The sequence below is a fragment of the Sorex fumeus genome, unplaced genomic scaffold, assembly GCF_029834395.1.
Source record: "Sorex fumeus unplaced genomic scaffold, SorFum_2.1 ptg000024l, whole genome shotgun sequence".
NCBI classification, from domain to species: domain Eukaryota; kingdom Metazoa; phylum Chordata; class Mammalia; order Eulipotyphla; family Soricidae; genus Sorex; species Sorex fumeus.
Window position 1 is genome coordinate 42,304,436 of NW_026606081.1, and position 16,885 is coordinate 42,321,320.

The 16,885-nt window shown below is 35.7% G+C and overlaps 1 protein-coding gene across 1 annotated transcript in view; it reads right to left on the minus strand.

Annotated features, from left to right (window-relative positions):
• Positions 1–13,813, minus strand: part of GPM6A (glycoprotein M6A) — a 121,046-nt gene extending 107,233 nt beyond the window's left edge. Inside the window, exon 1 of the mRNA XM_056113982.1 lies at positions 13,234–13,813. Within this exon, the coding sequence (XP_055969957.1) occupies positions 13,234–13,270 (37 nt within the window). The 5' untranslated portion in view covers positions 13,271–13,813. The remainder of the gene's footprint in view (positions 1–13,233) is intronic.
• Positions 13,814–16,885: the final 3,072 nt, after the last annotated feature.

The window sequence follows — 16,885 nt, forward strand, 5'->3', positions numbered from 1 at the left end:
TGATGGAGGCTGCATCCAGAGCTCCCACTTGCAACCCACATGCTTCAAACTACTGTGCTGGTCCCCAGTACCCCAAAGGTCCTTCCTTTAAGAGATTCTCCTCTCAGGCGTTGGGACTACAAATTCAAACAATTCTTATCTCAATATATAAACTCTAGTCACCATTGTGAAATTTTACAGCAGTTGGTCAATGACAGAAGTCTACTAGACCCACAGATTTTGATTGCACACCCAGATCAGCAACAATAGAACATTAAATGGGAAAGGGTTTATTAAGTGCAGACTCTTGGACCCCAACCAACTTTTTGTATCTAAAAACTTAAACTGAAATCTAACAATTTAAAGGAAAACACAAATCTTATAGTTTTCACTATAAGATGGAGCGATAGCACAGCGGGTAGGGCGTTCACCTTACAAGCAGCCAACATGGCCGATCCGAGTTCGATTCCTCCGCCCCTCTCGGAGAGCCCGGCAAGCTACCAAGAGTATTCGATATGCCAGACACAGTAACAACAAAGTTTCCAATGGAGATGTTACTGGGCCCGCTCGAGCAAATCAACGATCAACGGGAGGGCCTTTACCTTTACCTTTTATAGTTTTCACAATGGCTTATGTAATATCATTTGATGATCCTTATAAGGAAGCTCAGTTTATTTAAACTTCACATTAGATGCTCTTCAAGTCAACTGACCTACTATTATTCAGCTCACCTATTTCAAGAATAATAAATCTATTGATATAGTTCCTTATCTAATTTTACAAGGTGGTTAACATCTCTTTTGTATAGCTGGTAAGATCTTAAGTGAAATGTGCAAGCAACCTATTTTCATCACTATTTTGGTAGGGGGAGTAAGATCATTTAGCTTTTCTATTGATCATCCCAGCAGGTAATTTTGCTGCTACTCTACTCAAATATCCCTTCTCTAGTCATCTCTGCCAATTAAAGTTAATTTGTATATTTATTTTTTCAGAGCAAGCAGCACAGAGTTGAAAGGAAAAATCCCCATACCCCCCAACCCACCCAAAAGAGCCTACATTTTCTCTTTTAAAAACATCAGGAAAGCAATTTTATCTGAGGATCTATAAAGGATATATTTTATACTGCTTCAATAGGGTTTTTCAATTTTTGTCTAGCAAATCTTCAGCTGTATATCCCATAAAATAAAATAAAGAAAATTGGAAATTCTTGCCCGAGGCTAGTTATGACCAGAGTTCAAAGATTTAAGTGGCCTCAAATGAAATAAAATTAAGAAGACTAATATCTTTGGGTTTGTTTTTTTTTAAAAAAATAGAAACAACAGTATTCTTTACTAAGCAATTCCTCAAAATAGCTTTACCAGTCTTCTTCTCTGCCTCTGTGTCTTAGGAAGAGACCTTAGGCCCCTCTGTTCATCAACTTCAGACATCTTTATTTGTCTCTCTATATTGTTCTATAATAAAGACTTATAGATATTTCTTCCCCTGAAATAAAAACACTTTTTGACCAAAATGTAATTTTTAAAAAATTTTTTACTATAAACACTGTCATTTCTGGTAATTATTGTTTCCTTCCAAAATAATAGATCTCCATAGTTTTTCATATTCCAGTCCCACTCTATGAACTCAGAGAATATTCCGCAAATCTAAGAATGAATTTGAAATAGTTCTTACAACCTCAGCTTATAAAACTAGAGACTAATACTGCTTCAACAAAGTAAAAACATACTGGACACAGTAATAGTATTGATATTTTTTATTTCTGAAAGTAAAAATTTAATATTTTAGTGAGAGATTCTTGATGTTTAAAAGACACTCCAGAAATTTTATATGTGTTACTTTAGAATTAGAATGTATTTTTAAACCAAAAAACCCTTAGTCAAAGGTATAATTTAAAAATACACCTCTTTTGATTAATGTAAGAGTAAAATATTCTGTTCAGGTTTAGTTCCTTTATTGGGGTTTTTGGGCCCCTCCTCATGGCATTGAGCTTAGTTTAATTCTTGCTCAGCACTGGGGCTTGGGACCATATGTGGTACCATAGAACAAACCCAGGTCAACTGCCTACAAGGCAAGCCTTAGCTACTGTTCTATTTCTCCAGCCCAGATTTAGTGTCATTTTCTGGGTTAAACTTTTTATGGTTCCTATAACGGAAAGAATTTTTTTACAATAAGTTTTTTTATTATTAAAATGTTGCTTCAAATGACATGACTCCAAAAAATATGAATTTTAACTATATGAATGTTTTTTAATTTTTAGATAATACCCAATAGTACCGAGAGGTTACTCCTGGCTCAGAACTCAAGGATCTGTCAGTGTGATGCTCAGGGGACCATACCTGATGCCAGGGATGGAACAAGGTGGGCCCTTTGTAAAATTATCACTGTAATTTTTGTCCAGTGTTATTGACCATTAAATTTATGAACTTCTAATAGGATAAAGTTATTCAGTAATTTCAATAACTATGGAATGCATGGTTAAAAATCAAAAATTATCAGAGATTGACAAGGAGTCCTATGAAGATTTTACAAATAGAGACATAGATAACTTAAAAGAACACAAAAGCATAACAAAAATTTATTCATCTGCCAAAAATATGAATTAGAGAAAGCCATTGCTTTACATTATTAACATAGAAAATCTCACTTTACAAAACAGAAGTGCCATATTAATTTTATTGGATATAAATCTCATTTGTTAGATATATATTAGGGATGTAACTCACTGTCTTATGGAAAAAATACATAAAATAGTTCTAAAGCCAATTATTCCATCCTATAGCAAGACCATGTTGATCTAAATATATTTTTTTATTTCTTTTTCTTTTGTTTTTGGGGACATACTCAAATGTGTTCAGGGCTTACTCCTGGCTCTATACTCAGGGATCACTCTTGGCAATGCTCAGGGGACCATGTGGGATGCCTGGGTTCAAACCCATGTCAGCCATGTGCAAGGAAAGTGCTCTATCTACTGTATCATTGCTCTGACCCTGAATCTGAGACTATAAACTCCTTCATTTTTTTCATACCCACACTTAAAAATTCAAAAATAAAACCGTTAATCTTCATTAATGGCCTTCCATTGGCCTCCACCACTAACCTGATTTCTTAAGTCTAAATTATTGTTTCATCATATTTTTAGAACACTGTTCTTTAAGCTCTTTCAATAAATGTTTCTGTTTCTTACATAAAAATAGCTTTAAAATAACCCCAAAATATCACAATTCAAGTATCAATGTTACACTCACACTTGAAATGGAATATAATTTATGTTCTTCAAGTACCATAAAGAAATTTGTAAAAATTTTCTGAGATAATGTAATAGGCAATTACACAAAATAGAATGACATTATCAGTCATCAAAAGAAATGAGACTTCATTGAGTCTGGCAACAAAAATAGGATGCAGCCCTCACACCAATTCATTTCATTACTGTAACTGTAATGTTTAAATTATTTGAACTCTATAATAAAAGTGGACATATATTAAATCTTGTGAAGACTACTATCAAGCAACTGACAGTGCTTGGAGTTAAACAATAAATAAAATCAGGCCAAAGAGATGCATTACACAGGTTGCAGAGTCAGGAGTAAGCCCTGAGCTCTTGTAGGGTGTGGTCCCCAAACAATGGAGTTCAAACCACGTTTAGCTCCTCTGTAATATCTGGATGTCTTAGTTCAGAGAAAGGTTTTATCCTTCCGTTAGACAAATAATTGATCTCATCTTGTTCCTCATCATCTACCTATTTCTCAAATTTTCCTTTCCCTCTCATCTTTTTTCTTTTCCTTTCCCTGTTAGGCTGCATAATTACCACCTACCACCACCATAGTCCACACTACCACTATCATAAATATTATCACCAGAAATGAATGGGAATATTTTGAGAATACTACAGGTTGAGTTCAAAAACAAAAGACTAATGTGTTGGAATCTGACTCATAATGTTTCATAATTAAATGTTTGTTTCATAAAACTTGTTCACTGTATAACTCTTTTGAAGGAATTAATAAAGGTAAAAAGGTAAAGGCCCTCCCGTTGATCGTCGATTTGCTCGAGCGGGCCCAGTAACATCTCCATTGGAGACTTTGTTGTTACTGTGTCTGGCATATCCAATACTCTCGGTAGCTTGCCAGGCTCTCCGAGAGGGGCGGAGGAATCGAACTCGGGTCGGCCATGTTGGCCGCTTGTAAGGCGAACGCCCTACCCGCTGTGCTATCGCTCCAGCCCAAGGAATTAATAAGTGAACTTTTAATTATGTGGCTTTTTAAAAACCACATAATTAAAGATAAAACCACATTTAAAGATAAAACACATACCTTTAAAGGATTTGTATTCAGAAAAGGGAGAAAAGAATAGCAACAATAAAAAGATAGCCAATAAATGTTGTCATTTTTTTAATACTAACCAAATATTTGCAAAAATAACTCAAAGAAGTGATTACATCTTCTGCATTCATAAAAGTTCAATACTCACTTTTTGTCTCAAGGGAGGTTTCTTGGTAGTATTTTAATAGTCATAGTGCATTTTAATGCAAAGAAAATAGATAAAAGGAAAAAAATCTATTTACTACATTCCTACATGTTACAGATATTATTACAGGCATGCTATTTGATATCCTATTCACCATTTCATCAAGCATTCACATAAGACTTACCAAATCTAAAACTGTAAGAGAATCTCAGATTGAATAATTAAGATTTCTGTTATACAAAAAATAAATGAAAGTAGAGAAAAAATATCCATGCTTTTCATAAAAGTTATCTGATCAGGGAATTTAATTCATGTGCAGTACTGAAGTTGACCACAAAAACTATTGGTGTTTCTACATAATTCAGGACTTAAGAAGATAATTTGAGTATAAGATTTCCAAATTGAAGATTTTATGATTTAATTACAATTGTATATTGTGAATGACTGAGTAAAGATATAACTGTTTAAAATTCAATAAGCATACAATATATTTCAAGAATCTGAGTCTAATATATATACATTACTTCTCAAATTCTACAGGTTTTAATAGATAGATCATACTTAGTGTTACAAACAATCCTCAATCCTATACTTTAGAAGTCAAGTATAATTGAACATTTTCACTATCACTTAAAACTTAACTTGACTTCCCGTTAGTTGTCGATTTGCTCGAGCGGGTGCCAGTAATGTCTCCATTTGTCCCTGTCACGTGCTAGTGTAGCCCAAAAATTAAAACAATATTTTATCACTGAAAATAAATTTACAGCCTAAAATAAAATTTTAGTTTTGAACAAATTATCATGGGAAAATTGTTTTATAATTTGATAAATTTTTCTCTCAGAACTAAAATGAAGACTGTTTCACTGTATTTGGTTAGAATCCTCCTTGATCTCTGCATATCTTAGTGAGATTTTCTCCTAGTTTCCTATATAGTTGAGTTTGGACTAAGTAATAATTAACTAGGATGGCCACACAGTCAAATAATTTCTGGAGGCCTGGGGATATTATTCAGTGAGTAAAGAGCCGACCTTGAAGTCATGAGGCCATGAGTTCAATTCCCAGAATATTCCCTAGAGTCAAATGAATGAAAGTATTACAAGTGTGTGAGCAATGGAACTATATGTTCCTATGGGAATGGAGAGATAGTAGAGTTGGCAGGGTGCTTGCCTTGCATGTGACCAACCTAGGTTCAATCCCTGTCACCCTATTTGGTTCCCCGAACACCCCCAGGAGTGATCTCTGAGAGCAGAGCCAGAATAAACCCTGAGCACCTCTGGGTGTGGCCCAAAACAGACAAAATAGGGCCTCCCAGCCATCACAACAATACTAGCATAGGAAAAGGAGGAAACAATATATAATAGTGGTAAGAAAAAACTACATAATCAATACTTACTGACCAATATTAGATATTCAAAGTGATATTTGTGGCATTTAAACTATTTAAAATATCAGCTACTATAACTATGTTTCAGATTTGCAATCACTAAATTGAAGTACAAAATTGAAAGAACATAGATGACTGAAAATGAAAACTGATATCCACTAATACAGGTAATGTGGGTCACTGTCACTGTCCTCCCGTTGTTCATCGATTTGCTCAAGCGGGCCCAGTAACGTCTCCATTGGAGACTTTTGTTGTTACTGTGTTTGGCATATCGAATACGTCACGGGGAGCTTGCCAGGCTTTGCCGTGAGGGTGAGATACTCTCGGTAGCTTGCTGGGCTCTCCAAGAGGGGCGGAGGAATCGAACTCGGGTCCGCCATGTTGGCTGCATGCAAGGCAAACGCCTTACCACTGTGCTATCGCTCTAGCCCCAGGCTGGAGCGATAGCACAATGTGGGTATCACATATAATGAAAACTTTATTTGCTGAATATGGGGAGAAGTGATTTTGGTTGTGTGCTCTGTTTTATGAATTATTTACTAGAGCTTTTTCTCATGAAATAATAAATATAGATAATTGAAAGAATTCTTCCATATTTTAATTAAGCTAGAGTAATTTACACTTTTTTAAAGGTAAAAACACCATTAATGAGTAAAATAAACATCAATAAATATCAATAAAGAAACTATTCTCAAAACCATTAAAATTTCTATTATCAATTATTGTTAGCATTCATAAATGAAATAATTGCTTTTCTTCTACTTGACATTCAAAGAAAATAACACAATACAAGAAAATAACACATGAAAATGAACAATATATTACTAAGCTTCTTTCTCAAGGCTATATCACACCACCTTTGTCTCTTTTGCAAAAGATTGGTATACTAAAGTACTATCACTTCTCACGATAGAAAATTTTAAGTATTTATCAAGCAATTTAAGCATCAAGCAAATTAGAGAATGTGCCCCAAACTATAAGGTAAGTAATTATGTTTCCACATGGTTATATATTTTATAACTTCAGAAACATATGGGAAGTAGAAGCCAAGAATCATCCTCCCTCTCTCCTCTGATATCAATTTTTTCATCTTGTTACTTCATTCCCCAATGAACTCTACTAAGAAACTACAATCAACTATTGATTTTCATCTGAGCCCAAAGTTTAATTTCCACTCACAATTTGAGAGAAACAAATCAGTTGTCTTCTGTTTTCCTTTCCTTTTATTTTCACGGAACAAAGAAGGAAGTTACTTTCAGATTAAGCATATCAGAGACAATGGTCACAATTTGAACAGAGAGCACATGGAAAAACATGAATTATTTTTATAATGTCAGCTAATCCACAGCTGTGCCACCTGTTAGTATGGATGCTATCCAAGAGGGTTTTGAAAATAAGCCAAGCAGTCTGTCTTCAATGTATGAAAAAGAAAATTGTCAAACATTTTGCACAGGAGAAATGTGCAGAGGGAAATGCAGGCCCAAACTGACAAGCTAAGAGTTATATCAAGTATTCCGTGAATCTCATGTAAGCTCTAGTCTTCTGGATAAAAAAATAACTACTTTCTAAGAACTGTTTTGAACTCAATACATGATTCTGTATCAGTGTCTAATTCTATCACTTTACCTCCTAAAATATTTAATATTTTAGTCCACTTATTATTTAAGATTTTTTTCATTTTAATGGGTCAATAGTATAACTAAATCAAACACTTCCATGTTAGATGGTGAACATATTCATTTTAAGAATTTCACAAATAAAATGTTTATTATCTTTCATGATTACAAGATGGTGGAACTTTTGCTTACGTTGAACACTATGGATTTTTGAGACAAATCAAAAAACACAATATAACGAGCAATCAAGTCAATAAAAAGTTAAAAGAAAAAATTTTATAACATCATATCTAGACCACAGACATCAAAATAACCAAAGCAATAACAAAGTTCTGGGGAAATCTATCAAGTATTATGAAAAGTATATTTAATTCTCCATTCTTATAGGGGTCTTAGAACTACACTTAATAACATGAAAAAGTCAAGTTCCTGAGGATTCAGGAGGACATTCCAGGGAAGGCATGTCAAATTTATCAAAAGCACAAATATCTGGTCATAGAAAAAAATTTGTAAAACCTGATTACATGTTCCTCAAATCATGTTATCCAAATGCTGAAATAAGAGTTGACAATATTTGTTGCTATAATTTTTTTTATTAATAGTTGTTTGCTGACCACTTAGAGCTAGACAAATAAGTTTTCATTTTCATGGGATTGCAAAAAACCAACATCCAAGAAGGAATTGGAGGTAGGAAATTATTGATGATGATTGAAAGGTTTTTGATATTATTGCTGCCCTAACCACTAATCTATGTCTTTAAGGACATACTCAGAAAGATTCTAATTCTATTTAAAAAGTTGATATTTGCCTCATCTCAGTCCTCTAACTACTTATACATGATATTCAAAATATTATATTACCAAACTTGTAGATAAAAGCTTTAAGGAGAATGATTTAATCAAAATATAAAAATAAATGATTGGTGAAAACAAATTAAAAATCACCTTGGATCTGTTCAAGACTGAATCTGTAATAAAAATAGATTGAAAAGGTTTTAACATTAATATTTTCTTCCCTAAGATCCTACAAGTTTCTCTGCATTTTTTAGAGATCTTTTGATTGTAAAAAATCAGAGATTCACTCAGATTTGCTGTTCAAAACTGATTGCAAAGTTATAAGGGAGAACAAAGGGACCCTAATGGTTCTCTAAGACACATCTTTTCCCACTTCTTATGAGGGGGTTCATGGGCCCAAATCCTTTTGGGGGACCAAGACTTTCTATTCAGGAAGTTAGCTTTCAAGGCTATGTACATGTTTTGCCTATGGGAGATCTGGGTTGAACCCCAAGTTCCTGGACCACAGGGATCCCTCTCCATGAAAGAAACTATGAGTAGCCTTTGAATGTCACTGAGTGTGGTTAAACAAAGCAAAAACAAACAAACAAAAACACTTTCAGTTCAAAGGATGCCCTTACCTAGAGATTGATTACCATTGGTAAGGCCTATGTTTAAAAAAATACCAGAGTAGGTGAAGAATACAGCCATAAATTAAAGGTAAAGCCTGGTTAATGTGGTAGAATTGTGTGTTTTAAACTAAGTCACTTATGAGAGCAGTGTGACAGGCAAGGCCCTAGTGCTATGTGGGTGGAGTTTAAATCAGGCCAACTTCCCTACTTACTACTACATGACATGGACTAGGTTATCTAGCTGAGTTTATGTTTAATTTTTCACTTAAGATCATCACGAAGAGTAAATGAATTCAGTTAAGTAAAATCCTTAAGCTACTCTCTGTCAATGAAGAGTTGAGCAATTTAGTTGACCAAGAGCATCTAGAATCTTAAAGTTATCTCCCTTTTCATTTATGTCAGTGACAATGCTTCTTTGAAGGTTTCTGCTATTGAAGGGTTAGGCTTGAAATTCATCTTTCAAAACAAAAGCAATTCTGGTCAGAAATGTTTCAAAATGACAGTCACTGATACACATGGCATAAATTTTTTGTGCATTGACATCTTTATAGAAATTTGAGCATTCTGATAAATAGTACATAAAACTCTATACTTACCAACATATCTGCCAAATATATTTGGACAGTATTGCTAGTTGTGAGTTAGTACGTTGCAATTCAGAAGAGAAAATTAAATACTATTCTTTTATCTAGATGTTCGTCCATTCTTACTGCTTTTCCAAAGCTGAAGATATGCTGAGATAATGTATGTTTATGATGCTGAACTTAAGTGATTAAAACTAAACTGTGGCTGTCTTGTCTGTGTTAAGATGATAGACTTTCTTATTCCAGGTTTGATATTCTTACTTCCTCTCACAAACCCTGATTCTGCTGAAGGACTGAATTTCCTGAAATGGGAAAGGAGGCCCCAGTGTTGGAGAGGAAATAAGAGGTTGGCTGGGATCACTGTTCAGTTTCAGAAGTTGACAGTGTAGATAAATGTCTCTTGAGCTGATCAGACATTCCTGATACATCATATGTTATTTTAAGGCTTTATGTCATGGCATGTTTGGAAATAAAATTTCAATTAGGTTTTCTCAGCTGTTCAATGTGTGACGCTTCTAACTTGCTAGCTCTTCTTGATTGCTATTTTCTTATTAATGTCTATATAATTGTAGGACTTCCTCTGAACACTGATTCATCAACCTTCCTCTGTGACTGCCTCCTAATTAATAGATTCATAGAAATTATCTATGAAGTAATGGATATCCACTTGCTTGGCCACCTGAAAATGCAGCCACGAATCCACAAATGATCAGAAACGTATAAGTTTACTTACATTCCACACATCTGAGCAAAAGATGCCAGGATTAGCACAAACGTCTACATTTTCAATCTTTGTAAAAATCTCCTCAGCACTTTGCTCAGTCCTTCTACCTCAACAGGAAGTCCTTTTTGCCAGATTTGGTGACGCCGTATCTTTTTTTTGATGACGTTGATGCTTAGTATGACTACAGAGCAAGAACCAAGTTCAAACCAACCGTTTCCCCACCACCACCTTTTTTTTTCTCCCACATCTAATCCCAGAACACTGTCATTTCCACTGAACAGGAAAGGGGGAAACATCATCTTTTATTTAGAGAATATTTTTATGCTTTCTTTAGAGAGCATCCTTGGTCACACACACACAAATACATATTTCATAAAGCATTAGATTTACACTCAGTACAAAGAGATACTCACCTTTGGTGGGGGGAGGGGGCTATTGGACAGAAATAGGCATAGCAAGAGAACAATGACTCATTATTAACCTCTCACATCAAAGCATTAGAGTATTGACAAATAGTTGGTGAAGTCACCAGACTTTCAGATTATATGTTCTCCCAGACTTAATGCATAGAATTAGTTAGGGTAAGTGCTGTTTTCAACAATCATTTGCCTATGAAGTAGGTAAGGGAGATCTTATTGTGAAAAAATGATGATGTATTTCTCATGAAAAAACATTTTAAGTTCCATCAGTCTTATTTTTTTCAAATGTTTTCATATCTGAGAACATGGCTCCCATTTTAAATCCTGCTTGCATTTGGATAGTGATGTCTAACAAATATTGACATTAATTAACTCCGAATTTGTAACAAGAAAGAAATCGATTACATTGTAGGAAGTAACAGGCAAGGATCCTTAAAACTGAAGAGAATTCCATGGTTCCTGTACTTTTTTTAATCTAAGAGTGTGGGATAAAAACAGATACAAAAATGACGTTTTCCTTGAGAGAAGATGGCTCAATAAATCTGTTCATCAAAACTCTTGAAAAATCCAGAACAATTTTATATGCTCATTAAGTTGCTCCTGTAATTTCAAACCCATCAAAGTTCACATTATTCCTCTAAATAGAGCATTTCCACTCAAATATGACTTTCTAGCACAAATTCCTATGGAAAATAACATAAGCATGGATGAGAGGAACAGAAAATAAGGAGAATTTAACCTTGTTTTTCTTCAGAGGGGAAAAAAATCTTAGTTACAGATATTTTCATTAATATGCCTTGATATTAATATTAATGTTAATACAGGCCATTATGCAACTTTTATTTTAATATTTTAAAATTTATTTTCCATTTTGTTTTCTTATTCCACTTCAACTATCTTAATGATAAAGTGGGAAGTCCTTTCCCACCACCCCATATTCCCACTGCCCCCACATCATGAAGGAAATATTTTCAATATTACTGAGAGAAAAAACACATCACAACTAATGACATCATTTTTCTCTGGCTGCTGCATCCAGCCAGCTTGCTCAGACACATTCAACCTGTTAACACAGTTCATGATTTATCTTAAGGCTTTATTTTGATGTAAAGTATTTTCTGTCTAAAATGATTCTTTGTCATCTCTTTTCTTAAACAAGTTGACTCATTAAATAGCAATCTTAGTTTGTGCTCTAAAAATGTTAAAATAAAATATCTTACTTCCGCAAGAACATAGTACACACAGATGACTTTTAAGGATAGAAATTATGATGAAAATTTTCTCATTTGAAATACCTGAAAAACACTCAAGCTATTTTTTAATATAATAAAGGGAGCTGAGGATTTTTAATGTAAATAAAAGACAAATGATATAGATAGATATAGATACAGATTGTTGTGAAGCTATTATTGTGTCATAAACAAGGTGCCACTAAATAAAAATATGTTGGCTTAACTAATACCTTATTCTGTTGTTCAAATCAAAATCAATCTATTTCATGCTAATACTCTTTGATTTTTTTATGTGCATATCTGTGTGTGGATGTGTGTGTATGTAAGAGATCCAGCAAAGCTGAATGGCTCCAAATGATGAAAAAAAAACATGATGATTCCAAATGACCTATTTTATAATGCAAAAGTATGGTTTTCTAAAATAACACACTTCACACATTTGAAATCCTATTTGATAAGTCAATATTTTCCTTTATTCCCTTAAATATTACCTCTAGATAGTATTACCTGTGTTTCTATTTTGATCCTAAGAACACAAGCATGTTTTCCATAGCATTACATAAGCCTAGGAGCAGACACGAGAGAAAAGGCTGCTGATTCTTGGGTGAAAGCTATATTTCCCTCCAAAGCTTCCACCTGACATGCATACACACATATCTAGAGTCTCCAAATCAATTGAAATTGTCCACATTTTACAATGTTACACTATAGAAATGATAACTGCGTTTTAATCTTCTCAGCCAGATATACCTACGTCTGCTTCAAAAACGCATCTGAAAATAGATGTTCGTCACTAGGAAATCGATTACTGTCACCTTTCTATATAGAAAGAAAAACCTTTGCATGACCATGACCATACACTAAAAATTGATAAAATGCTGCATCTTTATTTAAAGAAAACAATGTCCATACATTTAAAGGGGGAAAATGGTGTGTGGGGGGCGGGGGGGTGGGGAAGGGGGGTGTTCAATAGATGCACCAGTCAAAATATCATAAATATTTTCTCAGTCTTTGTTCTATCAGATGCCCATTCGAAGGTATTGATAACGGTTACATCATCAGATTTTGCCTACAGTTAAGTTCAAATATACCTTTGGTCTCCCACCAGGAATTCCTTGATTCATAGAAAATGGGAAATAAATGAAGGTTAACAAAGACTAGTCCAATAGTTCGCCGCAGCCCTGCAAGGTTCTTATCACAAACATGCAACTCTGCATCTAGATGCTTAAATCTCAAGATTTGCTAATAACGACAACCCTCGTGCCAGGCATTAATGCCAGTGAGCAACAGACTAAAGAGGAGGCAGAAAAAAATGCCTTCCAAGAGAGAAACATTCATTAGCCTCCCTGGCAAGTGTCTAAAGCAAACAAGGAAACGGCACAATAATTACTTAGTTCCAAATAAACCCTTTTTAGCACAGTACCTTTTTGTGTCTGTCCCTCTTCCATGTTCTCCTCCATGGCTACCTTTCTTCAGTAGAATCTGGTACACGGAATTAATCAAAAGCTCAATTAGATGTTGGAGAAACTGCTGCTTTTTTTTCCCTGGGAAGCTACGACAGCAGTGGCTTGAGCGAGTCCTGGGAGCTCAGCGGAGGCTCCGCGCCTCTTGTTTGCTTGGAGACAGGCTGTCAAGTGTGATTTCATTCAAATTACTCTGCCGTGAAGATTATCAATTTTTCTTCTCAAAGCTGCCCCATTGTGTACCACTGCAAGCAGGTATTCAAGCAAAGAGTCTGAAGATTTTGGGGGGAAATTTGATGGGGTTCCAGCAGCAGAGACTCTAGGATTCAGCAGCCTCGCTTTGCATTTGAAATGGGGAGAAGGAACCGAGGTTTGTATGGAAATCTGGGCTTTAAATTGGAAACAGGCTGAGTGGTGTGCAGATGGAGGGGAGTCCTCCTAACGGGAAGCAGACCACCAACCCATAATTCCCCCTCTCTGCTGGCAGAGTGGGAAAGCCCAGATTCCCAGCCCCGTATGCTACAGCAACTGCCTCTCACCCAGTCAGAGATGCTGCAAAAACTGCGTTTTCCTTTTTCTCTCCTCAGGAACTAGTTAACTTTGATGTAAAGGTTCTAAGGAAGGACACGATCTAACCATCTCAGGGTTTATCTGTAGGGGTTGTAATGAAGAGAAGACTTGGACACTCACATCCTTTTTGATAGAAAAAGGTTGAAAGGGCATGGTTTGCCCAAGAAAGAGCCTGTACCATAAGGCCAAAGAGAGCTATCTATGTCTTGAGTCACGATTTGACTTCAGTACCATAAGATCAGACTTAAAAAGGGGAAAAAAAAAAACACCGAAGCTAAGGAATAAAATAAATTGGGTTGTGTCGTTCATAGTTTATTGTCATTAGTATAGCCCATGAGAACAGCAGATTTTAAACAGAAATCTCTTGAAAGAGAAATTATCCGCCCCAAGGGTCATGATTGGGGAATAAATAGAATGATAAAAGGAAGGAACAAATTCTAGATAAGAAACAACTGGATAAACAATTTATAATGGGAATCTGCAACCTGATTTGGAATGCAAATCACAACATTGCAGTCTGGCAAGAAATTAACATTTGTACTTCAGAATTCTGAGTGACAGGGCACAATTCAAGAGTCTCAATACTTCACAAACAATAGAGTAAGAAAATAAACAGTATCTTTTTCAAGGGGCTTAAAGTTTTTACTGAGATATAAAGGAAGAAGAACCCCTGTCTTCATTTCCATCTCCATATAAGCAAGCAAGAAAGCAAGTGCGAAAGCATACACACACACACACACACACACACACACACACACACATGAACACACACAGACACCCATACACACAGTCATTTCTTGGCTTTCATAAAAAAGAATTTCCATTCTAATTACTCACAGAATAGCTTTCCTCCATTCTAGTATATAATTCACATTTATATTTTTATATTTATATTTTTCATGGTTAAGTAGCTTCTCTCTCACACACACACACACACAAACACACGTCTCTAAGTAATTGTCCAATGAGCTATTGAGAAGAAAGACAAGTCCTGTACCACATTCCATCTATTCCTCATAAAGGAGTCTTTAGCGTTCTTCTATAATCAGACGCAATTTATTTCCTCTATTCAAACGAAGTTTCGAAGGTAGCCCAAGATAAACATAATCTTGAAATGTGCAAACCTCTCTCTTTTGAATATAGTTCAATCTGTTTATCAAGGGCCCGTGAGTGAGCTGCCAGCTCAGGACAGGCATTGAAAGAAGGAAACCCTAAGGGGAATCAAAGAGCCAGAGCATAGCAGCATCTCTGCTTCAACTTATCTCTGTGCTGACATAACCTGGCACGCGGTCAAAATAGAAGCGAGTTTCACTCCTCATTTATATTCTTTCCTCATTTTCGGCGACCCAAATCATCAGTGAAAAAATTATTAATAGCAGGAGAAAAAGTAATGCCACCTGACATTCTTGGAGTACTTTACAATCTAGAAAACATGTTAGTATGCATGAACCCTTGGATGAAACAAAGAAGGGGGAGCATTATTCTTCCCTCCCCTCCATCCGTTTTATGATGAGAAAAAAAACTAATACAGAGAAGGGAGGGATTGGGTCGGTTAACAATTAAGTAAAGCTTGAAGTCAGTGATGACATGTCAACAGTTTTAAAGCCTAAAGTGCATTTTCTCCCCTCGGCTCTTAGGAGTATCTTCAGCTCCATGCCTGCTTGATTACCACCCAGATCAAGAGAAGAAAATGAAGAGGAAAAGGAAAAGAAATATTGAGGGGGTAAGAAGAAAGATGTAATTATGATTTCTTTTCCTTTGTAGACTTCATAACAAAGCAACCATTTCTAAAATTATTATTTTTTCGCCTAAAATTGGCTATTTCCCACAAATGATCACCCAAAGGAGGTGATAGACCCTTATAATGACATATTAAAGATGCAAAGAAGCAGCTCAAATCCAGACTAAATGACCCATATCTGTGGATAAACAGACTCATGTTATTCCCTGATGACAATCAGCTGTTTTTAAGCTGAGATAAATTTTTCTTTGGGAGGAGGGAGCTGGTTTAGGGCCATGGTAAGCATTGTTCAGGGCTCACTCCTGGCTCTCAACTCAGGCATCACTCCTGGAGGTACTTGGGGGACCATCTGTCGTACCAGGAATCAAACCCTGACTGACTCTGTGCAAAGTAAGATCCTTAAACCCTGTTCTCTCTAGCCCTGAGATGATTTTTTTTAAAGATAATGCAGTGTGAAATGTAGCATGTTGATCACCTTCAAGTCGCTGGTTGTATGCAGAGTGTTCCCACATTGTTCTGTATCCATTCCCATGAGTCATTTCCATCGCTTTTTCATCTTCCCTAATAGGAACTAAGCTTGTTCAATACAAATATCCTTTTCCTTTTCTTACCTTTTTGCTTTTTGGGTCACACCCAGCGTTGCTCAGGGGTTATTCCTGGATCTGCACTCAGGAATTTTTCTTAGCGGTGCTTGGGGGACCATATGGGATTCTGGGAATTAAACCCAAGTAGGCCACGTGCAAGGCAAATGCCCTAACCGCTGTACTATCACTCCGGTCCCCTTCTCTTACCTTTTGCGGATAGTTGAAACTCTGTGGCACATAGTTATGTTTAGAATTATTTAGTGTTTTGATGTCACTGAACTGAAAATATTTTCAAATTGGTGTGTGTGTGTGTGTGTGTGTGTGTGTGTTTATATTTTCTTTCTGGGCAGTGCCAGAAATTTAACCCAGGGCCCTCACAAGGCAAAGCAAGTGTTCTACAACAGTAAGCTCTTGTAAGCTGACAATCTGTGGGCCCTTAACTAAAAATATTCTGAACAACTTTTTTTAAAAAAATTTTATTAGTGAAACACCATGAGGTACAGTTAAGACTTAAAAAATTTTGTGCTTGGGTTTCAATTATAAAATTATCAAGTACCCATCCCTCCACCAGTGCCCATTTTCCAACACGGATCCCAGTATCCCTCCCACCCCCCATTTCCCCCCATCCCACCCTGCCTCTGTGGCAGGGCACTCCCTTTTGTTCTCTCTCTCCTTGTGGGTGCTGTGGTTTGCAAAAGAGGCATTGAGTGGCAATCA